Below are 26,696 nucleotides of genomic sequence, written 5' to 3'. Positions count from 1 at the left end.
TATACACATAAAACCTATGTAGGGAGATTTGGTTAATCTCTGTGTATCATCTGAGTCTGTTCACTTTACTGGGTGTATGGAGGATTTCCATCCACTTTAAGGGTTTTTTTTTTTTGTATGGGTTATTACTGACATGTGGTGAATTGGTAATAGGTGAATCTCCTCTTGGACTGCTCAGTCCAAAACTGAAATAACCCCAAACCACTGTGGTTTCCATTTAAACGAATGGTGCTTTGACTGACTTCCACTTCAACATAACACATGGAGTGAAAGCCCCTTTTATTTCTCCTGCACACAAGTGCCTGAGCCTGTGTAGCATAAATTCCATAGATATACCCGCACACAGCCCAGGTGCTGAATGCTGCATACAGCCGCTTATAGAAATTACTGGTTGTACTCTGGTATACATCGATATCCTCAAACTTTTGTATAACTTGTGTACATATGCAGAAAATGGAAAATAATTTGCAATATGCTCATGTTATACAAGTGAAAGCAGCAGTTTATATCGGAGTACAGCCATGCACACCCATTTGTGTCACAGTACATCAGGGCCTGGGCTTTCCGGGCAAGGGTTATGCACTGGGATTTTACTTTGCACTGGCTCAGGCGGTGGTGTGCAAGACACCTTCGGTTATAAGGCTGGTCTAGTTTATTGATTCTTCATTGCGATACATATGACTGTATTGCAAAATATACATTATGTGAACTTGCCCCAACCTAAGGTAAGCATGGTGCCGTGGGAAAGACTCGTAATAATGAAATGGAAATGCCCCCTTTTAAGGAATTTTTTATGACTATTTTCTCACAACCATTTGCTCTTGGCCTCTCTTGTTGTGTTTTTGTCAATTTTGTGCTAGTCATTGCTTTTGGGTAATACTCCAGACCCAAAAAAAAAAAAAAAATTCTAGATTGATGGGTGCCATGAATGAGTGAGGCCTCGTACACACCACCGGATCTATCCGCTGGGATTTATCCCCGGATCAGTTCCAGCGGATAGATCCGGTGGTGTGTACGTCCGAGCGGACATTTATCGGCGGAAAAAATTCCAGCCGACGGATTTCCAGCAGGATAAAAATTTCTTAGCATGCTAAGAAATCCGCTGGAATCCTGTCCAGCTGATTGATCCGGTGGTCTGTACAGACTCACCGGATCAATCCGTCCGCTCCTCTCCCTCGCATGCATCGTAATGATTCGACGCATGCGTGGAAGTCTTTATCTTCCAGCGGCGCGCACGTCGCAGCGTCATCGCGACGACGGCGCGACACGTCACAGCGGATGGATTCCGCGCGGATTTCGATCTGATGGTTAGTACAACCATCAGATCAAAATCCGCCAGAGGATTTATCTGCTGGAACGGTCCGGAGGACCGTTTCCTGCGGATAATCCTCTCGTGTGTACGGGGCCTTACAAATGCCTAGTTCCCTGACTACAGCAGGTTGCTCTTTATTTGGTTGCACAATGCTTGGAGATGGTAAAAAAACTGACAGGTGGTTTAGCATCCAAAAATCATACGTAGGACCGTATATATTAGCACCACCTGTGCCAAGAGTGCTTAGATCTGGCAATTCTCCATCCTAATGTTCAGAAGTGGCACTTTTTTAGACAATATACAAAATCGTGTTGAGAATTAAATTTTTCGTTAGTTTATTACTTTTTCCACTTGACTTTGAAAGATGAATTTTCTTTAGATATTGCTGTATGTATGTGAAAATGTATATCGTGTACTGGAAACCATTTTATACAATTGTATGGGATTTTTTTCTTTCCAGGTGAAAATCATGACAGAGAGAGAGCTCCTGGCTGTGGCAAGTGAGCAGTTCCTTGGCAAAAATGTCCATGAGATAAAGAATGTGGTACTTCAGACCTTGGAGGGACATCTACGATCTATTCTTGGTACAATTTATAGATAGGTTTACTTGCTATATAATTTTAGTACATGGAGACCTGTTGCCATTTGTTTTTGCATTATTCATAACATTGATTTGTGGACTTGTTAAATAAGTATGGCTGTGTCTGTTATATGTTGTGTTTATTTTAATACTGGGCTTAAATTGATCAAAAGGCTGTTTTTTTTAGTTTTTTTGAACCGTTAATGCCAGTGAATATTGCAGCATTAAAATTATTGATCAGAGATGAAAGCTCCCTAAAAAGACCATTGAGCTTCAAACTATTTTTAATTGCATGTCCCAGCATTACCCAAATTTCCCCTTCTCCTTTTTTATAGCATGTCCAAGCATTTCTTTAAACCTTGTTCCTGTAACAAACGGCTTTGTCTAGCCCCTGTAACCTCAACAGGCTTGTGAAAGACTTGCAGGGACAGCTATTGGGAGCTTATTTTCTGTTGGCGTAGGCTACGTTATATAAGAGAATATGAAAATATGTAGCGCTTATTAATGAATATAAGATTATCAAGAACACTTCATGTTACAACACAAATCTTAACTGTATATAATTGAATTGAATATCACCACGTGACTAGGCATATTCAAGTCCATTGAATATATAAATCCCACAATACTGTGAAAAAATTGTGTCCAGTAAAGGAGACAAAATAATAGTCCACAAGTGTAGAAAGAATGAAATGGAAAATCCCACGTAGGTGCGACACTCGATGGGATGACAATAGTCAAAAGCACCACCACCCGTGATAGGAGGAGGCTTACCAGATGCAAATGACTTGGGCATATACCCATCCAAGTCACAAAGGCTTATATGGTTAATCACCACGATGGGTACCGCTGGTCTTGAATCCAACCGTCAACTTGATGCGAGTAATCCAAAAGCTTCAATATACACTAGGAGATGTATAACATGTAGTCTTGTTTGAGCCAGAGACTCCGTATCCACGAGCCATGTGTAATAGAAACTCACATAGCGTGATTACCTTTATGAGTAGTAATTTATTTAAAAACGAATAAAATGAACACTCGCACATTAGAAGGTCAACATGGGCACATCTTAAGTGCAGGTGCAAGAGCGATGTATGTAGGTGGGTCCACCCAGTCCGCATGGCTACAATAGAAGCTGTACATCCCAGATCGGTGCAACCTTGGTACCCAGAACTCATGCCATGGGAGCGGCTCTTATTGCTTCGGGCACTGGACCTTGAGCAGGTGCTTACATCAGCACTTTGTTCAACGTGTGTAGTCAGCCGGCTCCTATACAGGTTCAGAATTGGGGTCCATCTCTATGGATACAAAATCCTGAAGACCTCTTCAGGGGTATGCCCAACTTGACAGGAGAAGTCTGGACCCTATACAGTGACCAGCCTCTTAGACAGGTAAGACAGGGTTACCCTGCATCTCTGACTGTTGCTGTAAAACTGGGGCTATGTTTGGAATGTATTCACTTACAGTGTAAACTCTTTAACCTTGACTCTAAAATGTAATCACTCAAACCTTAGTCTTGGGATGACCAGGTGTTGTATCACACCACAGATCGCATACTTTACCGACACTTCTGCCTAGAGCCCTTATAAGGTACTCGGTTACTTCCTGTAGACCTTTCCATATGAGGACTTTGTGACGGGATGGTCTACACCCGGGTTGCTGTTTGCTACTTCCAGACATGCTTGCCCTATATTGTGCACCCTACTGCATGGGAACCCCACAAGGGATCACCTTTACCCATAACTATAGCGACAATCAAGTGAAAAGGAGCCATTGCAAAAACTCAGGCTTGCGTTCACTCTGTCAAAGGCCCACACAACACTCAACTGCAGGGTGATGATGCTTCCCCCTGCAGCAGAGCAGGACCCAATTTTAACACTGGTCTCTGCATCCCATTCTAGTTATAGTTCAAGCACCGTAACAAGTGTGTTTTTTTTTTTTTTTTTATACAACATATCACAATTTCACAGAAAACAAACGGCTTTAATTGAGCCATCTCTATTCGGGGCTATTTTTTACTCCTCAGGAGCCGAGTGACGTATTGTGGATGCACAACCATGATCTGTTGCCCACTTGGTATTAGCGGTGGTTGACTGACTCTGCCGGAGAGACACTGACTGACTGGTGTGTTGAGTGTTTTCTGGGCATTTTGACACCAAGCCTCTGTGACCCAGCTTTGTATGGCCACCATCTGCTTCTCTTTTCATACACTTTCAAATTTCTACCAGGTGAATGTCTGTCTGATCTTCTGCAGATACAACTTTTGGCTGGAAGATGTGTTGCAGAATTCAAAGAAGTGACTGTGCGAGGATTGCCGCAGCAAATTTACAAACTCCAAAATGATTCAGTTTAAAACCTTGTTTAGGTCTTCTGCTGTACCTTGTATGTATATGTATGTATGTATGTATGTATGTATGTTACAGTGCTAATCGAGTAGCACCACTTTTACTTTTACACTGTGTGTAATTGAACTGTAAGGCTGGCTAAACTAAAAGGTATGGTGCAGATGGATGAATCGCCCAGCTGGCTTGTATTCTGACAGCCATCACTAGCTGTGAGAATAACTAACTGACAATTTCTCATCTAGCTTCTTTGGTTTATCAGTTAAAGATGTCGGGTGAGAGGGGTCAACAGGGCCACCCAATAGGCAAATTTCAACTGGTAACCAGTCAAATTTCAACACAGTGTTTGGTCAGCCCAACAGTGTCGTCAATTTTGGCTGTGTAAGGGGGCTGTGGATGCTTTCAACCTTAAAACTGAAAGCAAGTTAAAGGGGTTGTAAAGTCTCAGGGTTTTTTACCCTAATGCATTAAGGTGTAAAACCTTCTGTGCTGCAATTGCCCCCCAGACCCCCCCCCCCCCTTTTTTTCTTACCTGAACCCAACCGTTCCAGTGATGAACACGAGCCAAGCGTCTCCAGCCGCTGTCTCGAGTCCTCGGATATATTGATAGCAGGAGCCATTGGCAAATGACATGGGTGACGGGTCGAGTCCTGCAGTCTGTCAATGGATGCAGCAGCAGGACTCTGGAGCGCGCCCACACAGGTGCTCCCATGGAAATCGGCTCTCGGTTGGTTGCATGTGCCAAAGAGTAGGAGCCAGGAGTGCCACTGGGGGGACCCCAGAAAAGGAGGATTGTGGACGCTCTGTGCAGAACTGCATAGAGCAGGTAAGTTTATGTAGGTTAAAAATAAATAAATAAAATAAAACTAACCTTTTACAATCGCATAGTACATTTTGGTGAGTAAGGATGGTGCTTTCAAGGCACATTTAGTTCAAGCTCTTAGTGCATTTAGATTAAAGTATTTAGTATTTGCTGTCAAATTCATATTATTGCGTTTTCCAGGAAAGAGTTAAATGCTTAAAGTGGCATTATAGCCATGTTTTCCCTCCTATATACTCTTCCAAATTTAAAAAAATGTCTTGCTTTTTGCAACCTTTTTGTTGACCAAGTCTGTCTGACTTCAGGTATTCTGGTGCCCACTGGAACCTTTGCAGTCTTGCAGGGTCTCCAGTTTGTGCATGTTCCCATTTAGAACCACAAGCTTACATCTAACCATTGCCCAGAGGGACACAAATCTATGCCTCTTCTCCACCAGGGATGATTCGCAGTAGCTCCCGAGTCAATTTGGCTTTGGCTTTGGCTCTGTGTCCTTGGAATGGTTGCATGTAAAGTTTGGTTTCTAAAGGGAGGGGCCATGAACTGAGACTTCAAAAGTCCCAGTGGGAGAGGACGCACCTGCATATTTTGAAGTCGGCCAGCGCGGCTGGGGCAGTTAGTGGAGCTAAAAGAGAGAAGATATTTTTAACAAGAACGACAAGAGGCATTCAAGTCACATTAAAGTGGATGTGAAGTGAACAGCCTCAGATGATACACAGAGATGAAACAAATGCTCCTACATACGTTTTACATGTATATCTGCTGTTGTCGGCTTTTTATACTGTTTAGAAAGTGCACATCATGTTATAATTTTCTCTTCTTGATTCACCTGTGGGCGTGGATTCTTGCCATACAATGTGAAGACAGCTGATTGGAGGAAAGACACACACTCCCGTTCCACATTGGCAGAGACTTGAAGAGCTGTGCTGTGAATTGACCATCTCTCTGCTAATCTATTTATAGCACCCACCCCAACACAAAATTCAGCCTGGTTTCCACACAATTAACAGAGGACTTGTCAGAAGTTATGCCGATAACAGACGAACAGAGCAGGAGAAAGCCACATCACTTAGGGCTTTGAAGAAACATAAGAAAACACTGATCTGTACACAGCTCAAATTTCATAAATCTAGTTTGCATCCACTTTTTTTTAATAAGCCTTTCATTAAAAAAAAAAAAAAAGTCACTTTTAAAGGGGTTGTAAAGGTAAAACAAATGTTCCCCAAAATAGCTTCCTTTACCTTGGTGCAGTCCTCCTTCACTTACCTCATCCTTCGATTTTTCTTTTAAATGTCCTTATTTCTTCTGAGAAATCCTCACTTCCTGTTCTTTTGTCTGTAACTCCACACAGTAATGCAAGGCTTTCTCCCTGGTGTGGAGTGTCGTGCTCGCCCCCTCCCTTGAGGGGGGAGGGGGCGAGCAGGAGAGTCAGGACGCCCACTAACATACAGCTCCTTTCTCTATCTGCAACGTAAATGGTGTCCTGACTCTCCTGTAGTCCAAGGGAGGGGGCGAGCATGACACTCCACACCAGGGAGAAAGCCTCGCATTGCTGTGTGTAGTTAGACAGAACAGGAAGTGAGGATTTCTCAGAAGAAATAAGGACATTTAAAAGCAAAATGGAAGGATGAGGCAAGTGAAGGAGGACTGCACTACGGTAAAGGAAGCTATTTAGGGGAAAACGTTTTTACCGTTACAACTCCTTTAACTCTCAAAAGGTGTAATTAACCGCTGTCTGCTCATTTGCTTCTCTGAAGTTATAAAAAAGGAAAAGAAAGACGCCTCTAAGTGCAATATGCAAAATTGAATAAAGTGCACAAAGCGTTAAAAGCACTTAAAAGATTGAGTGTTTAGACATAACATCAGGAGTACTCATCTGTGGCATGTGTCCATCCTCAGCATGGTGGTAGAGAGCAGTGTAGAGCCGTCCAGCAGCTGTAAAGCATTCTCATACGTGTTGGTGAAAGGAGGCAGCAGGGAAGCCTGTATTCTGGGTTCGCTGCGGGACACACAAGGCTGATGGTGTCAATGGGGAGAAGGGGGCAGTAACGCGTTTCGGAGTAGGTTTGGATCCTAGCAGGGAGAATTCTGCTCCTAGCCATACATTTTCATAAACCTTTTTTTTTTTTTTCATAAATGTACCCATGTATGTCTGCAAATCTGGCCAGAGTATTTCCCCTTTGACCAAAATGTACAGGGCAAATTGTAATAAATGCCTTGGGTTCATGTCTTCCTGGTACTAATAACTGGCTACACTAAGAAGTAATCGTTCAGGGTTAGGACTACAACATTAAATGAATGCATTATGTATTTTTCAGGTACCCTAACAGTGGAGCAGATCTATCAGGACAGAGATCAGTTTGCCAAGCTGGTACGTGAGGTGGCGGCTCCTGATGTTGGCCGTATGGGTATTGAGATCTTGAGCTTCACCATCAAGGTGAGAACCTCCACATATATAAAGTTATGCTGAATAAATTTGCACTTTATTTTTATTTTTTTTATTATTTTTTAAAGAACAGTGGGCATCTAAAATAATGTAGTACAGCTGGACCAGCCCTTCTTTTTTTTTTCTTCTTCTTCTTCTCTTTATGTTTTAATGAGAAATTGAGGATGGAAAAGGACTTGGGTGTCCTAATAGATGACAGACTAGCAGAATATTCTCGTGCATTAAAAAAAAAAACTATTCTATCACTTTGCAAAATTCTGGTTTGGCAACATCTTGATTACGCCGTCCAGTTTGGGCACCAATGCTCAGGAAGGATGATGTGCTTAAAGTAGATAGTCCAGAGAATGGCAAAAAAACTAATAAGTGGACCGGAGGACTTTTTTTTTGATAAGAGGAACTACTACAAGCATTAAAGGGGTTGTAAAGGTTAAAAAAAAAAAAAAAAAAGTTTCCCTAAATAACTTTCTTTACCTTAGTGCAGTCCTCCTTCACTTACCTCATCCTTCGATTTTGCTTTTAAATGTCCTTATTTCTTCTGTGAAATCCTCCCTTCCTGCTTTTCTGTCTGTAACTCCACACTGTAATGCAAGGTGTAGAGAAAGCCTCTTGAGGGGGCGAGCAGGAGTGTCAGGACACTCTCTACTTTGCAGATAAAGGAGCTGTGTGTTATTGGGCGTCCTGACACTCCTGCTCACCCCCCTCAAGAGGCTTTCTCCACACCAGGGAGAAAGTGTCACATTACTGTGTGTAGTTACAGACCAAAGAACAGGATGTGAGAATTTCTCAGAAGAAATAAGGACATTTAAAAGCAAAATTTAAGGATGAGGTAAGTGAAGGAGGACTTTTATTTTGTGTTTTATATAATTTTTAAATTTTGTTTCCATATATGTGAATGCATCACAGATTTAGAGATAACGATTCACAAGAGCTGGTGTATGAATGTCACGGATATATACATATTCATTTATATTTTAAGGTCAGCGCAGGAGTACAAACTGTACGAATACACTTTAAAACTTTGCACAACCGCACCACCTGGTGGAGTACACCACAACTGCAGCAGACCAAATAATTTAATTTATATTAACACGTAATATTTATTTGCGTCGGTACAACCACTCACAACCAAAGTGAAGGAGGACTGCACTAAGGTAAAGGAAGCTATTTAGGGAAAAAAATTGTACCTTTACAACCCCTTTAAGCATTTTCCATGGAAAAGACAAGCTTATGAGGGGATATGATTGCAATATACAAATCTTTGGTCTAGCATTGGGTGGAAACTATTTAACCTAAGGTCTCTAGAGAAGACACTTGGCCACACAATAAAGTTGTACGAGAAGTGGTTCAATCTTAAACTGTGTAAGGTGTTCTTCACTGTTGGAGCAGTAAGAATGTGAAACTACCTTCCAGTTGTTGGCGTCGTGGGGATTGTATTATTATTTTTATTTTTTTGAAAAAAACTTCTAGCAGAGTTTCTTAGCGGATGTAATGTACAGGTATATGGAAAATGGTATTAACGCAAACATGCGCGCCCACATGCACACTCATGTTAAACTGGATGGACTGGTGTCTTTATTTAACCTTTACAACTATGTAACTTGTGTTTTGTTACGTATTTCTCATAGCTATGTGTACCGTTGACACATGATGGATTGCAGAAAAATGAAACCTTTGTTGTCCACCTGCTTTAATGAAATGACCTTCTGTGGCACTTTTCTGCACCCAGGAATCTAAATAACCAGAGGGTACTGGCTGTCACTGCAGACTGGTTTCATCCTGCTGTGCAGTAGCCAGATGTGAAGCATTATATTAAAGTATGTATTTTACACAGGACTTCTTTCATAATATAAATGATCTACTATAAGGCAGTGTTTTTTTTTTTATCCTTGCAGGATGTGTATGACAAGGTTGAGTACCTGAGCTCCCTGGGCAAGACCCAGACTGCTGTTGTGCGGAGAGATGCTGATATTGGTGTTGCTGAAGCGGAAAGGGATGCGGGCATTAGAGTGAGTAATACCATGATGGAACGCCATCATATACCACACATAATATAGGTAGTGATTGTGCGTTGGATAAGAGATACTGATTTATTTCTCCTATAGGAAGCCATATGTAAAAAGGAAATGCTGGATGTCAAGTACCTGGCTGATACCAAAATAGCAGATTCCAAAAGAGAATTTGAACTTCAGAAAGCAGCATTCAGCCAGGAAGTGAATACCAAGGTAAGGGGGGAAACTATCCTGCTAACTACAATATTTAGGTTTGAGATCTTTTTCTTTCATAGTAGCTATTTTCGGCCTCTTGCACTCACTTCATTTTTCTCTTTTTTCTTGTATAGAAAGCAGAGGCCCAGCTGGCTTACGAGTTGCAGGCAGCCAAAGAACAGCAGAAGATTCGCCAGGAAGAGATTGAGATTGAAGTGGTGCAGCGTAAAAAGCAGATTGATATTGAGGAGAAGGAAATCATACGTACGGACAAGGAGCTGATCGCCATGGTCAGAAGACCAGCAGAAGCTGAGGCATATAGGATGCAACAGATTGCTGAAGGAGAAAAGTACATACCCCTTTTTATTTTTAATATTTTAGGCTGTGTTTCTCATAGTACCAAATTTAGCTTCTCCTTCAGATGTGTGCAGGAGTTTGTACATAATGCAACATTACATCATTCCTTGACTGAAACTAAGGATAAGGCTTGGCTGTAACAATATCACCCTCTGTGTAAAAACAATCATTGATATGTTTTTAAAGCTGATCTACATACAAAAATGTAACATATTGCAGCTTACTGGCCCTGAGATGGGGGGGGGGGGGCTGTATTTGTATTTTTATTTTTTTTCCACCTGTTAATCCTTTTGTATTGGGGATGCACTGATACCGATATTGGTGCCGATACCAAGTATTTTTATGAGTACTCATGAAAGTGCTCCCCATACCCAAACCAATACTGTGCGATTTGCGTCCAGCCAAAATGTATGGGTGCAAATTGCATGTAATTTAAACAGGAATGCGGTGTGATTCCTGTTCAAATCGCAGTGGTTTTCTGCACTGCTCCCGTGTGAACCCAGGCTTATTGAAATATCAATCATGCAATAATATCTATATTAAAATATATCCCCTATATTGTAACCTATAATAAATATATATATATATATATATATAACTATTGCATCTGTATTAAAGTGCATGAGTCCCTTGTTTGCTAGTATATAAGACCAGACTGTATATTAGGCTTACGGCAGACGCATTTGAATAAAACCAGTTACATTTATTTTCTTCAAAGTAGGAATCATTCTAACAACAGATATCAGATACAGTCTATATCGACAATAATAATAATAAGATACTTGACACTCCTATCTGTGACCCTCACTGGTTAAATCGAGAAGGCCTCGGCCACATGGCTAGGCCCAATATGGCCGTCAGAAGCAGAGTCCCAGGATGACGTAGAGACAACCTCATGGTAGGCTTGCCTCGAAGAGAATAGACTAAGCTCTGTCTTTCAAACTCCTTTTTACAAAACCTCACTCATTACTCATTCACACTACCTCCCATTTGCCCTCCCATCTGATGTTCGACCAATTGTTGCACTTCCATGACTCACATCCTTGTTCGTGATTGTTGTGCCATACCTAGCCTCTGGGGGGCGATATTGTCCATATAATCTCCAACAGATTGCTAATCCTTTCATCATTGCACCTATGTTGACGGTCGCACCTCTCTATTGTCTACCAAGGAGTCGGGTGTACCAGCTTGCATTCCTGCAGGGGGCTTATCTGACCGTTGGGACTGTAAAAAAACAGACTATGTTCAAAACTCTGATATTATTTCCTTGCAACACTTCTTATAGTGATTTTGAGCCTGAGTTCACACAGTGGTGCGGAAAACCGTTCTGCATTATGGGTTCCACCATCTCTGGCTCCCGATCAGACTGCGGACATCTGCAGCTTGGGCTTCTCTGGCCTCTTCCATGGCTTTAATACCAGCAGCTCTCTCCCCCTAGCCCCCCAGCAGTTCTAGACATCCACTGGACCCTCTCCCCATCCACCCCTGGTCCCACTGAACCAGATTGCCATGATCTTCCACTGTCAGAAGCCAAAAACCGCTTCACCTGTCCAGCGGTTTGAAATCCCTGCGACTTCCTCTCCATACATTGCTTACAGTACAGACTACAGGGATTCTAATTGGTCAGCACCATTACATCAATAATGCTGACCATCGGAAGCCATCCAGCCCCATAGTGTCAGCTCTGCATGGAGAGGAGAGAAATCCGCTGGGATTTCAAATCCCTGGACTGGTGAAGTGGCTTTTCAGTGTCTGATAGCCAGGGATCGTGGCAGTCTGGTACAGCAAGAGGTGTTCCGGTGGATGGCTCCAACTGCTGGAGGCTGGGGGGAGAGCGCCGCCGAAGATGCGGGGAAAAAAACAAATGCAGTCACCACATCTAAGGACTAGGAAACTGCAATATATTTTATTTTTCTTGGGTTGAGATATCCTGTAAATTGTCTGTATAACTACCATAGGATGATGAGTGTTTAAAACCTTTGTCAGGCTCTGATCGCCATTTTTAGAGGAGATTCGACCTCTGCCTTGGTGACTATTTGGAAATGCAGAATTTTATAGTGGTCACCAGAACAGGTAGTGAGGAGAAATCTTTTAATGGTGACATCTGTTCCAATTGTTTTTAGAAGGCAATTTCTCTTCCATATAGAGATTTACTGTGCGTCTGTGGGAAAGTGTTATTAGGAAATCTCGACTGCATACACACCACAAAAACATTCCCTATTCTGTCCCAAACAATAGCAAAACATGCTTTGGCTATTTGGGGTTTCTTTTTCAATGTTTTCACCCAAGATTCACGTTTCACATACGATTCATATATATTCCCAATTGAACCTTATGTGAAAACATTGATAGATTGACCCCTTTGAAAAGCAAACAAGGAAGTTAGAAGCTCACTGGATTTCTGGCAGATCAATGGGCATTTCTGTACTCGTGGCATTTTTAAAGACCTAAGACAGGGATCTTCAAACTACGGCCCTCCAGCTGTTACGGAACTGCACGTCACATGAGGCATTGTAAAACTGACATTCACAGACATGACTAGGCATGATGGGAATTGTATTTCCTGAACAACTCAAGGGCAATAGTTTTGAGACCCCTGACCTAAGACACAGAAATGTAAATTTAATGCAAAATTTTACTGAATGTTTGTTTTTTGTGTTTTAGGGGGGGTTCCCCCCAGACATACACTAGATTGTTCTAGGACATGCACATTTGAATTTGGGGTTTTAAACTAGATGGTACTTTATGTAGACAAGAGATGTGTCCTATATACTTTATTTTTTTTTTTTTTTATGAATATTTATGACCTTTCTGCATAGGGTTAAACAAGTGCTTATAGCTCAGGCCGAAGCTGAGAAAATCCGAAAAGTGGGAGAAGCTGATGCATCGGTTATTGAAGGTATTGGTAAAGCAGAAGCTGAGAGGATGAAGCTGAAAGCTGGAGCTTATCAGAGTTATGGAGAGGCTGCTAAAATGGCCCTGGTTTTGGAGTGCCTGCCTGAGGTAATGGACCATTACAACATATGTTTTAATGCTTTTCCATCATGTCTGTTAACAAGACAAGTGCGGGATTTGAAGGGGGGGCGGGGGACTTTTTTTTTTATTATTTATTGACAAGGTATATAGAAACCATTTGGTATGACGGAGAACCATTGCACTTAATATGAATGTTAAAGAATACAAAATTCGGTACACATATATCAAGAATAGTTTACATATGAATTGTTTAAACTGAACCGTTTTGGGGAGGAAAACAATGACGCAGTACTTTCTGAGCAGGTCGCTCTAGGCCAGGTACTCCATATCTCCATATAATATACAAAACTTTGTACATTCTAATACAGATATATAAGGGATTTATGTAATAATTAATATTGTAGTAATGGTGAGAGTAGAGGAGCACCATACATCCCACGCCTTACTATATTTGCACAACCCCTATACTCAAAAATACGTTTTTTTCATAAGGAAGTATTTTTATTCACCATCTTTATCCATTGATGGACAGATGGCGGAACAGACTGATTCCTTACGGGCTAGAAATAGTGTTTCCTTTTAGTAAAATTCTGGTGTACTTTGGTCATTGCTCTTCATAATCTACCCAGTAGGCAAATCCGTGGGTTACATGGCACAGGGACAGAAAGCAACATTGTCTAGCATTCTATCACCTGCTGCCAGTATCTGTCTATAACAGGACATGACCACATTACATGAGCAAAGTCTGCCTATTGGTGGGTACATCTAGTGCATGCATAAGTTGCTATACAATGCATGGCATGTAATCGTAAGACTGGGGTAGCAAATGGAGATGAATGAGTTTGTTAGAAGCCGGTGAGGAATTTAAATGAGAGCAAAGTTCTTCCAAATCCTCATCCGACAGAACTTATCCCTTACCACCAAAGGATTTTTATTATAGGAGAAGTCCAGCCTGAGATTTTTAGGCTGGGCTTCTCCTATGGTCACAGGCGTGCAATTAGTTTTGCATTCCTGTGACCCATTTTCAGCGGAGAGCAGTCTGAAGTCCGCTCTCTGCTGATGTCACTGCAATCAGTCGAGGCACCGGGTCATCCTGACTTCAGAAGTCCGGATCCACCAGCTGCCTTGACTGATGGCAGTTTTAGCGAGGCGCTGAGATGGCAGCATCGTTCTGCTCGAGGAGAAGGGAGTTGCATGAAAGTGGTACCTGAATGTTATACAATGCAACTTGTGTGTAACAGTTGTCCATTATCCCCGGTTAAAGCCAAAGTCATATCCAAGTTGCACCCATCCAAAGTTGCCCACCAAAGTCGGCGCAACTTTGGAGCCATACAAGTGTGAATGGTTCCTTAAAGCGCCCAACACAGTATACAAAAACACTGTGTCATTGGTACAGTTGCCATGCATATATTTTTATTTTTTTAGCACTGATCACTGTATTGGTTCTCACATAGTTTGTGTCTGATTGTCTGCTGCAATATTGCAGTCCCGCCATTACCAATATAATTGTTTTAATTAAGGACTCTTTCACACGTCAGCTCAGTTTTTTTAGATCAGTTTTTTTTTTCATCAGTTGATCTGTTTTTTCGTCCGTTTTCCATCAGTTTTTCCATCTTTTTTTTTTTTTTTTTTTTTTATTTTTTTTATTTTTTTTTTTTTTAGGCTTTTTACATATTTTGATGAAAAACGGATGTTAGCGGATCGGAATGTAAACGGATCATCCGCTAACGTCCGTTTTTCGTCCGTTCCGTTTTTTTGACGGAAGAAAAATAGGGTTTTCTTCCGTCCAAAAAAACGGAGCTTAACGCAGACGGATGCTAACGGACGTTGGCGGATGCTCACCTGCTAACGGACGTTAACCAATAGGGAAGCATTGCGGTCCGTTAACGGACGTCCAAAAAACGGACGAACGGAACGGACGTGTGAAAGCCTTAACACTACAGCATTCCCGTAAACCAATCAATGTACGCTTATTGGGATTTTTTTATCAAAAAACATGTAGCAGAATAATTATTATTAATATTATTATTGTGTGTGTGTGTGTGTGTGATTGATAGATATAGATATATATATTCTATACTTATATTTTTTTTTTATTGCGTTTTTTATACTAAAAAATGCTTGTATTGTTTTCAAAATTGTCCGTGTTTTTTTTTTTTTTTTTTTTTTTTGTGCAAAAAATAAATCCAGTGGTGATCAAATGCCACATCAATTTTATTTGGGTACAGTGTCGTATGAACGCACAATTATCAGTTCAAGTAACGCAGTTTCGTATCGCATAAAAACACCCTGGTCCCGAAGGGGGGTCAAGTTGTTGAGCATAATAAAATTGAAAATTCCCCAGGAACTTGTACAATTTCTTAATCAAATACTTGCAGGTTGCAACATAATTATTTTTTTATTTTTTTATTATTTGAGTATGAATTCTAGGCCCATTATTGATGGGCCGCTGTAAACTGATGACCTGTAGGGACTTTTAAAATTTAAGCTACGGAATATTGTCGCTGTTTTACGGGCATATCTAATTTTAGGGGCGTCATGTTGGGTATCTGTTTTCTAGTCACAGCCTCATCTTTTATATCTTGCCATAGGGTAATATATTGTGTAGCTTAAAATTGTAATACATTTTAGAAAAACCTTTGTGCTTATATCACGTGACGTAAAAAATTGTCACTGTTTTATTCTCCAGGGACCCTACTTTCAGAAAGTGTTTTGGGGGTTTTAAGCAAGCTTCAGGCCTACAAATATATTTTTTAAAGTGTGCAAACACTGCTCTGGCAGTGAAATGGTTAAAGCTGTTCAAAATTTCTGTAACAATTCACCAAAAGCTACAGATGGAATTGCATCAAAGGTATTTCTTGGATCTCCTTAGTTATGCTTGTTGTTTTGTGCATATCTGATTGGATGACAGGGATGGCCTCTTTAGTATAGTGCAGCCACTTTGCACACCTTTTCCCTTTTTAGATGCTTCCAGCCATTCCAAACATTTCTGAGGTTTTAATTGGTTGAAATCTTGATGTTGGGACTGCTGACATTGAATCAGCCAGGTACACGGCTGGGTATCAATAGTTATGTTTTATAAGAAGGTATACTAATCCCTAAAAGGTTTCGTCTTTAAACTTTCTTGTTTGTATCTCCAGATCGCTGCCAAAATTTCCGCTCCCCTGGCCAAGGTGGATGAGATTCTCATTCTTAGCGGTGAAAACAGTAAAATAACTGGCGAACTGAACCGCCTGCTCGCTGAAGTCCCTGCTTCTGTTCAAGCACTCACTGGAGTGGATCTGACTAAGGTTTGTGTGTGAGAAAAGAATGTTCTGTGCTTGGAGACCCTGTCATCACTGCTTACTTTTTAAGATCACAATGACACAAAGTATGTTTTAAAGTTTTACTGAACCCACAACCGTAAAATCAGTCTGTGTATATGCAGTAAAGCATGCTTGTTATACTCCCTGTGGAGCCTAAGGCCCCTTTCACATTGGGGTGCGGTTGGCGGTAAAGCGCCGCTATTTTAACAACGCTTTAACGTCATGTTTGTGGGGGTATTCAGCCGCTAGCGGGGTGCTTTTAACTTCTGCTAGCGGCTGAAAAAGGGTTTAAACTACTTGCAAAGCGCCACTGCAGTGGCGCTTTGACGGCGGTATGGCCGTGGTGCCCATTGATTTCAATGGGCAGGAGCAGTGGATGAGCGCACACTGCTTCACCGCACCAAAGATGCTGCATGCAGGACATTTTTTAACGCCCTGCCAGAGCACCACTCCAGTGTGAAAGCCCTCAGGCTTTCACACTGGAGTCAAAGGAGCGGCTCTTTCAGGGCGCTTTGCATGCGCTATTTTTAGCATTGTAGCGCCTGCAAAGTGCCTCATTTTGAAAGGGATCTAAGGGTTTAATCCTTCCAAAGTCCTCAGTCCATCTCCTGATAGTCACTCTGCACATGCTCAGTTTGGTGTGTATTGCTAGAGAGTATTTTTTTTTCTGGGGAGAGTGTATGTTATCGGCCCTGTCCAGACAGAGAGTTGGGTCCTGCGACCTCATAGGACAGTCAGAGTGGAATGAAAACAAATCCTTCAAGCTTTAACCAGACACTGATAGAAGTTGTGTGCTATATACTGCTGAAAGAAAAGGTATTAAGCCGTTTATATTTATTAAAATTAATTGTATTTCCATGTTCTGTGTACTGTGGGAGACCAGATACAGTGAATGCAGGGTCCTGGGTTTAGTAATACTTTAAATCAATGTCATTTTGCTTTACTAAAACCTTGGTTTGAGAGCGTTTTGCAAGACAAGCTATTTTTTTTTGTTATATATACATTTTTACTTGATATACAAGCGATGTCTTGATATAAGAGCAGCGTCATGTCACAACTGAGTATAAAATAGAAGTGAGGCACCTCTAAGTGTAGTTATATGGTGTAACGGCTACCCAAGTAGTGAGGGGGTATCAGCCGTTGGAGACGTCCTTTTCCCTGGCAAGTTGCGATATGCAAGTACAGCTGGTATAACCCCATCCACGAGATCCAGAGGGAGAGAGTCAGGTTCAGCTGTAAAAGGAGAAGAATAATAGTCCCATAGAATGCCCTTTCAAGAACGAGACGGGGCTACGTTTTGAAGGGTCAAGTAGACTGTTTTAATGGTACATTCACCTGGTTTTTATCTAGTTGCAAGCTGTTACAGGAACAATGAAAATCTCCGCCCCCTCCTCACACAGGGGGGCTTCAATACAGATACTTTGAAATAATGACATCCCCTTGAGCTAATCAGTATCCAGACATTTTGGCTCCGAGCCATGTTTAACATGACCTGACCAGACACATTCCTTTATCAATAGAATTCAATTAACCTTTAGAACAATACACACTCACAGATAATCCCATCAGCATACACCTGACAGGAGACTGCTAACTTGTAGTACAATACACAAAAGAGTCAATTAGCTGAAGAAGGGGACATTAAAATTTAGCAGTGAAAGAGTCACTCTACAATTAACCCTTTGTATGCCTCACTGCATGATGATTATAGATGTCCAGGCAGAATACATGGTTCCGTTACATATGGTTACATTCAATGATGGTTGATTAAAACAGGCACATCTAAGTATGCAGGCATCCGAGGTAAAGCTGTCCACATAGACCATTCCTCTCACCGCCATTGATGTTATCTCTTTCACAAGCGGTTCAAGCCTCACTTTCAGATCGCTCTACTGCCGGGTAGTCTTCTCCGTCATGATTGTAGACTGATATTGGTGAGAGCCAGCGTTGAGGACAGTCTATGTGGACAGCTTTACCCCGGATGCCTGCATACTTAGATGTGCCTCTTTAATCATCAACCATGTGAGTTTCTAAATGTTGTACCTTCATTAAATGTAACCATATTGCTACACTTAGAGGCACCTCCCTTGTCTTTTATACTCTGTAGCTCCTGCTGGATTTTTCTTCTAATCCCCTTGGGGAGGCTGCCATTTGTAAATGGACATTTTATGGTTGCACACCCTGGTCACAATGCTATAGTCTTTTAATATGGACTATAAACTGAAGGACTTAGATAATAGTTGTGAAACAAATCATTTAAGTTTCCATTATTTCTTATGGGGAAATTTGCTTTGATATACAAGTGCTTTGGATTACAAGCATGCTTCCAGAACGAATTATGCTCGCAATCCAAGGTTTTACTGTATTACAATTATTTATTTTTTCCCCCAAACTTTAACGTTTTAGTCGCCTTACACCCTTCTAGGCGCCATTCACATTACATGCAAGATGTCGGTGCCCGGCTCCCTTTTTCACAAGATTTCTTTGCATAAATATTGCACCAACATACTACAATGTAACACTTGACTGTGAACTGAAGCGTGAACAAGGCCTTAAAGGGGTTGTAAAGGTACAATTTATTTTTTTTCCTAAATGGCTTCCTTAGTGCATGTTCTTATTTCTTCTGAGAAATCCTCACTTCCTGTTCTTCTGTCTGTAACTCCACACAGTAATGCAAGGCTTTCTCCCTGGTGTGGAGTGTCGTGCTCGCCACCTCCCTTGGACTACAGGAGAGTCCGGACGCTCTCTATGTTGCAGATAGAGAAAAGAGCTGTGTGTTAGTGGGCATCCTGACTCTCCTGTAGTACAAGGGGAGGGGACACCAGGGAGAAAGCCTTGCATTACTTTGTGGAGTTACAGACAGAAGAACAGGAAGTGAGGATTTCTCCGAAGAAATAAGGACATTTAAAAGAAAAATGGAAGGATGAGGTAAGTGAAGGAGGACTGCACTAAGGTAAAGGAAGCTATTTAGGAAAAAAAATCCTTTACAACCCCTTTAATGCAGTTGACCAGTTTTTCGGTCATCAATAACCATATACTGAATGTAATTATTAATGAGAAAATCTATTTTGTATGTGTGCATTCTGTTTCTGTAAGCTCAGGTTTTCATTTTTATTTTTTTTATTTCCACAGATCCCGCTGCTACAGAAAGCCACCGGCATCATGACATAAGATGGAGGACAAGATGCCACCCCTTGTTCACATCAGTGAAATGCCTTCAAACATGTCAGGACTCTGTTTTACACAGAAAAGACAATTTCAGTTACATTTTGAAATATCTGGTGCCTTACATTTCAGGACCAGAATACAATGTCTCATTTCATTTCGTGTTTTTAGTTCTCATCAGTTGATTTTATTTTATGTTTGCTAGTTACTTGATTTGTTTCTATAATGCAATGTTTGCAAGGCAGGTTTCTTTATTTGGCTGGAGTTGCTGCCTCGGTGCCTTCAGGCTTTTCACCCTCTGGTGTATACTGTCAGTGCTGCCAAAATGCTGCTTTTCATTCTTAAATGCAAGGACTCCAGCCGTTTTTGATATGTTGTTTATGGCACTGACCCATGGCGCCTGCCGCTAGATGTGTTTGTGTGTCAGAGCTGACTGCTCTTCATCAAAGTGACCCATGTATAATCGCATCAAAAACATCTGGCCTTGGCTACAGTTACTTTGCATCTTGCTGAGAATCTATGCAGGTGACTAAATATTGTGCTTCAGTAGCTTGGAGTGCTCATTGCCAGCCATTTTGTTAGGTCTTGGCTGTGTAAATATCACATGTAGCGCAGGCCTAGTCAGACAATGACACTGCTTACTGCTGGTGCTCATACCCTTACTCATGCCTCAAAAGCCTTTACTTATTGGAACAACCGCTTACTATTGCCTCTTTAAATAGACTGTGTGTTTTTTTTTATTGCGTACGGTTGTCCATTTCTCAGAAATTTATTTTAAAAGCATTTAACTTATGAAATAGATGTACCCCAATATATTATACCCAGTGGTTATATAGCTATATATACATATATATGACACTATGTGATAGACTAACTTTTTACTGTAAAGAAATTTCCAAATTTTCAGAGGTGTCAATACTTTTTTTTAGTTGGTCCTTAAAAGTAGTAAAGATACTGAATGATCTGTCATTTTACCTTTTAAGAATATTGGTATTCTTTTTTCAGACTTTTTATAAAACCTTTCATTTTAAAAACGTTTTTTCAGGTTCTCCAGCTTTCTATGCCAAGGGGTGAAATAATCTGGGTTCATTCCCATCTGATTTTTCTAAATGTATTTGTTTGACCCTGTTACATTATGCCTCTCAGTTGTCTTGTATTCTGCTCAAGTAGTCGGGCTTGTTTTTTTTTTTTAAGTGTCAGAAGGAAGTATTGTCACATAGTCTGTTTTGCAGCAACTAATCGGACTGCCTAATTTCATTTTTAGAGGCATTAAAGAAAGTAGTTTGGTTACAAACGGGCAATATGGATTGGCTGGAAATCTTCCACAAGGCGCTATTGGCATATAAAACACAAGACCATCACTGCCATCATCTGTGTTGAGTGCACAAAAAGGAAAAAAAAATCAGACTGTAATGGCCAGACAAGGAGTACACAAAATGATATATAAAATATATAATTTTATTACAAATTTGCATAAAATTGATAAAATATTGTATGACATCCACTAAAACATTATTATTATTATTATTATTATTATTATTATTATTATTGGGCATAATATTGTATGCCTAATACTAGTATAGTCAGTTCTCCATGAGTCAACGCATTTCACTTAATTTGCTTCATCAGGACACATGGAAGGGAATAATAGTTGTCTATAACAGAAAAAAAATATTATGATTACACATAAAGGTAGATACACGAGCATTACTACATATCACCTGCAAAATGCCACCTCAATGGCTGAACAACTATAGTGCATAGGAGATCCAAGGGGCATGATTTGGACAAAAGTTTATGTGTAGAGAAAGCAGATGGATTTATTTGATCACGTGTATAAGGATTTACAGTTGGTCCTACCTGTGAGCCTTATCCAATGTTTCTAGGGATATGTCATACAGCATAGTATGAATTTTAAGTAGATCTGTAAACAAAATTACATTTTATGTTTTTTATATATTATAGAATATATATAATGTGTGTGTGTGTGTGTGTGTGTGTGTGTGTGTGTATGTGTGTACTCCTTGTCTTGCCAGTATAGTCTGAAGACACTAATAAATGGGCCTCATGAAGTCTCATAGATTTAATTTTTAGCCATATTTAAAGTTAACCGACAATCTGGACAGTATATGTTGGTGGTGATGATGCATATTTGACAGTTGCACTTATCCTAAGTAATAGGCACACTGTTTGCTGTGCCTGAAGTTTTCTGCCATTTTCACAATAAAGTTAAAATGCCCAAGACATAATTTCTGTTATTTTTATGTTTCCTAATAGACGTAGTTTCAAGCAGGATATCTAGTGTTGATTTGTATCCAGTCAGTTCTACCAAAGCAAATTCTGCAATTCAGAAGTGTAACATCGTTTTTTTTTTAGGTGATGTTACACTTAAATTGGGATTATAAATTATATACTGTATGTTGTGCTATATGTACAGTATTAGGGATCTGTTTTTTTTATGTTCAGATGATGCCTTAGATCTAAATCTGTCTTCCTGTATACAGATTTGTATCTTTGTAGTTGTTGGGTTAACCCACCCGTATGAACTCTCCATCTCAATGTTGCTGCCGAAAACGATAAAAAAAAAAAAAAAGTGGTCTACTTTTTAAGGGAATCCTATCCATGATTTTGGTATTTAATTTTCTTAATTAAAATGTGAATTTCTTTTAGGTTTAACCTCTGTGAATATGAAATGAACATGAATTGAACACAAATATTTTATACTTGGAGTCACTAGTAGCTGCTGGTGGAATAGTAACTTTCATCACAAAGTTCCACTGAGAGGGTCTTCTAAGTCAGTGGTTCTCAACCTCAGTCCTCAGGTACACCCATCAGGCCATGTTTTGGGAACTTCCCCTAGACCAGTGGTTCTCAACCTGGGAGTCGGGACCCACTTTGGGGTCAAATGATGATTTGTCAGGGGTCACCAAATCCTGGGCTGTTCCTAAAGCCCGCACTGTTCTCCCAGGAAGGGAGAAAAGAGGAAGGAACAAAGAAAAAGGGAGAGAAAAGAAAAAAAGAGAGCAAGAAAGACCGTTGGAGGGATGGGGGAAAAAAACAAGGAATTGGGATAGAGAGAGATGAAAAGGAAAGAGGAGAACAAAGAGAAAGAGTGGTACATCCTAAAATTTACCCTAAGGGGTTTTAATACTGTACGAGTGGAAGGCACTCAGGGAGCACTACATGTCCATGGGTTACAAATTACTGGTCTTGCCTTGGGTGCTTTCAACCCACGCTATGAAAATAATTTTACTGTTGGGGTTCCCCACAATTTGAGAAATTTTATCAAGGGGTCACGGCACTAGAAGGTTGAGAACCACTGCCCTAGACCATACCACGTCATTGATAATGATTTTAAAGAATCTGTGCAAAGTAAAGGAAAACATGGACTGTTGGGGGACTTGAGGACTGGGGTTGCGAACCACTGTTCTAACGGACATTTAAAGGGGTTGTAAAGGAAATTTTTTTTTTTCATAATAAGCATCCTTTACCTGCAGACATTCCTCTTTTCACTTGCTCATTGTTTTGTTTTTGCTCAGAAGTTGCTCTATTTCTTCTCTGTTCACTTCCTGCTTGTCTGATTGCAACTCACCACCGTGAAGGGAGGCTTTACTGCGGTGGTCAGTTACGTTCTCGCCCCCTCCTGGGAACTACATATATGCGGCAGGACGCTCTCTACGTGTTAGACTTCAAGGAGGTATGAATTACTGGGCGTGCCGCAATGCATACTGGGAAATGTAGTTCTTACATGAACAAGCGCCGCAAACCAGGAAGTGAATGAGAGAACAAAAACTAGAACGCCGGAGGTGATATAGATGAAGGAATTTAATAGGTATTTACTCGTTTTTTAACAGAATCATTACACTATTCTGTCTGTCTACCTTGCAGACATTAATTTTTAGCCAAAAAATGTTTTTCCTTTACAACTCCTTTAAACCAGTGGAGTAGGGCAGAGTTGACCTTACTATTTGTCTCCAAATCATATTGGCATGGCTGTGCTGTAACGATAGAAAGTTTTTTTTTTTTTTGATTGATTGATAAAATGCAGTTGTTTAAAAGTTTATCTTCTCAACCCATCTTTATCAATTCCCTTTACACTATTTATAAATCTATAATACAAGAGGCCTACCTCTCACGTTGTGTGCTGAACTATTAGGCGATCTGTCTGGCAAAAGCATTGTGTTAACTTGCAAAAACCTTTTATCTCTCAAGTGTCACTACCTGATGTTTTCCTATTAAGAATTGCATGTCCTAAAATACAGCCACACTGGGAGAAGGGTCTAGGTGGATGTAAGTGGCTGAGATCTTCCATCACTTGATTAACTGATGGAAGGCAGCATTGACTGGTATGGTTCAAGCTGTTCTTGACATAGAGAGTACAACAGTCCAGAGAACTGATGTCAGTCGTTCTCTGCTGGTAATGTAGTCACTTAAAATAAAACGGGGAGTAAATTGATGGGCCATTTTATTGAAGGATTTCAACCAAGTGTAATGGGTTTTAGAAGAAGTCTTCATTCTTGTGGGGGGGGGGGGGGGACCGTTCCATAAAACACCATAAAACCTGTGCCACATACTATAGCTTCAGAATTCAGAGGTATGGGTAGCATTTAGATGGCGGAATAAGGAGGAGGAAAGGAGAAAAGAAGGGAAATATGGGGGGGGGGGGGGGGGAATCGTAAAGAAAAAATTCTGAACCCAAATGGAACAGCCAGCCAGACTTGACGTTCACTGGAGCCTTTTCATGATCCACATTCAAGCTCACGAAACATTCTCAAACTGTATCTATCCTGAAGGCTCAAGCACCAGAGTGACACGCATGATGTGGTTATCCTGCTTTACTACACATGATGTGGTTATCCTGCTTTTACTACACATGATGTGGTTATCCTGCTTTACTACACATGATGTGGTTATCCTGCTTTACTACACATGATGTGGTTATCCTGCTTTACTACACATGATGTGGTTATCCTGCTTTACTACACATGATGTGGTTATCCTGCTTTACTACACATGATGTGGTTATCCAGTTTACTAAAAATGAAGGAGAGAATGTTGCAAACATGCAAGTCACTGACAGTGTAAGATTTTCTCTGCAATATACTCAATAGCCATAGCACAGGGAGGTACTTCACTGGCATTTGTGGGCAGAGGGAGAGGTGCTGATTTCACTGAAGGGTTCTGCCTTCATTGCACACTCCTAAGCCATGGTGGCAGAATCTGATACTTTTTTGTTTTAGTTACCTGTATTGTGACTGAGATCTAGTGCCTGATATATCAACTTTGCTGACTGCAGAGCAATAATGTAATTTTGTAAATGATAACAAAATGCCCCAATTTCCACTTTAAATAACATGTTGGCTATCCTTTTTGCGTGGTTTTTGTGGCAAAGAGTATTGATGGCTTTGCTGTTTTATATTGTTTTTTTTTCTTTTGTCTATATTCACAAATGATCTATAGAAGCTCATGCTATCTTTCTATTTCATAGTAAAGTCGATTGTTTTTGTTGCATCTTGGAAAGAGTATTTAATACTTGGTGTCACAGATGTGAATATATACATATCATTTTTGTGTTCTTTATAGTTTATGCTTCGAGCAAGTTATTGCTTGGAAATATGTGAATTTTTGTTTTTAAGCTGTGACTCCCCTATACATTTTGGACTTGTATAAAGGTTTTGCTGATTGAAAATTGGCAAAATACCAGGGGGACCTGTATGCAAGACAAATCCTTCAAGTGAAACCTTATCCCCTTGAGTTTCTGTCCTAGTTTCTTGTGGTGTTCCTTTAAAGATTTATACGAGGAACACCCAGCTGTTAGCAGTTGTATGATGTATTTTATATTTTAGACCATATTCTTTATTGCCTACAAGTTCATAACTTTGTCAAGTAATGTCAGCCAAAATAAAAAATCCACGTCTACAATGTACAAAGTGCTTTTACCCACTGCACTTTGATTCCACTGTACTGTAAATCAGTGAAAGATTATTTTATGGTGTAGGGGGGGGGTCACTGTGCTATGTTTCGATATTTTGCACTGCCTTTTACAGAGATGTTAACGCCTTTAAAGTTTTGTCACAAATGAAAAAAAATCAGCACAAGGGACATTACTTTAATAGGGTGTGTCTTTTGTGCTGCTAGCTCCAGGGTCGGTGCTAGACTATTTTGCGCCCTAGGCGAGACCAGCTACTTGCAAACCAAAATAAAATTAAACATTTTTGAAAAACTTTAGAAAATATGACCGCTTGTAGCTTGGGTGACATGCCTCCACTTTATATCACTTGATAGCCTTGTTTCTCTGGACACTGGATTTTGTGTCATGCCCAAAAGGGGTCTAGTGGTGTGCCAAACTGGGATCACAGAAACTTTGGTCTCTGTATGTGCTGAGTGAGGAGCCATGACAATTATCTCACATTCTGGGCCTGTTGTGGGGAGTGCCAGACCTTCCTTTTTTGAGGTGCTCCTAGTCGGACTACCTGGTACCCTGACAAGACACAGTGCACTATGAACCATTGCTGCTAAGGTCACCACCGTGGCAGATATAACGTGTTTCACCGAAAAGAAGACCTACCCTAAAGATAAGACCTAGCGTTATTTTCCAGGAGGGCTGAAATATAAACCCTACCCCGAAAAATAAGCTCTGGTTTAAAATGCTTGTAAAATCCTATAACCCACTCTATTGCAGTAGTATACAATGTACAACGTGTGTGTTTCTGTAATATAATTGGGGGGAAGAGAGCTCAGGCGGGTCACAGAAGTGCAGAGCGGCGCTCTAACGATGGTAATTGGCACCATTATATTAGAGAAACACACACGTTATATACTATTGTAATAGAGTGGATTATAGGATTTTACAAGCATTTTAACTTGGTTCACACTGGGGATTCCTGTCAGGCAGGGAAAGAGAGGGGAGAAAAGACGGCACATTACATGGTAAGAACTACACCTAAAATAAGCCCTACTGTCTTTTGTTGCCAAAATTAATATAAGACACAGGCTTATTTTCGGGAGAAACACGGTACTACAGGATACGGTCAGAGACTGCAGATGTACTACAGGAGACGGTCGGGAATGGGGGGTAGTCTCCCTCCAGTGGGGTCACAAGACAGGAATTCTCTGGTGAGATCACAGGATAAAAAGTGAGTGGAAGTAAATACCAGACAGACTACTTTCCACACTCTCTATCTAGAACATG

The 26,696-nt window shown here is 40.6% G+C and overlaps 1 protein-coding gene across 2 annotated transcripts in view; it reads left to right on the top strand.

Annotated features, from left to right (window-relative positions):
• FLOT2 (flotillin 2) overlaps positions 1-21,753 on the top strand; it is a 72,823-nt gene extending 51,070 nt beyond the window's left edge. For both annotated transcript variants that reach the window (XM_040338533.1, XM_040338532.1), the window contains exons 4-11: positions 1,773-1,896; positions 7,370-7,488; positions 9,390-9,503; positions 9,600-9,719; positions 9,836-10,050; positions 12,878-13,061; positions 16,175-16,324; positions 19,472-21,753. In XM_040338533.1, the coding sequence (XP_040194467.1) occupies positions 1,773-1,896; positions 7,370-7,488; positions 9,390-9,503; positions 9,600-9,719; positions 9,836-10,050; positions 12,878-13,061; positions 16,175-16,324; positions 19,472-19,510 (1,065 nt within the window). In that variant the 3' untranslated portion in view covers positions 19,511-21,753. The remainder of the gene's footprint in view (positions 1-1,772; positions 1,897-7,369; positions 7,489-9,389; positions 9,504-9,599; positions 9,720-9,835; positions 10,051-12,877; positions 13,062-16,174; positions 16,325-19,471) is intronic.
• Positions 21,754-26,696: the final 4,943 nt, after the last annotated feature.

The sequence above is a fragment of the Rana temporaria genome, chromosome 2 (assembly GCF_905171775.1).
Source record: "Rana temporaria chromosome 2, aRanTem1.1, whole genome shotgun sequence".
NCBI classification, from domain to species: domain Eukaryota; kingdom Metazoa; phylum Chordata; class Amphibia; order Anura; family Ranidae; genus Rana; species Rana temporaria.
Note: the sequence above shows the minus strand (reverse complement) of the source record. Positions and strands in the feature narration are given on the sequence as shown.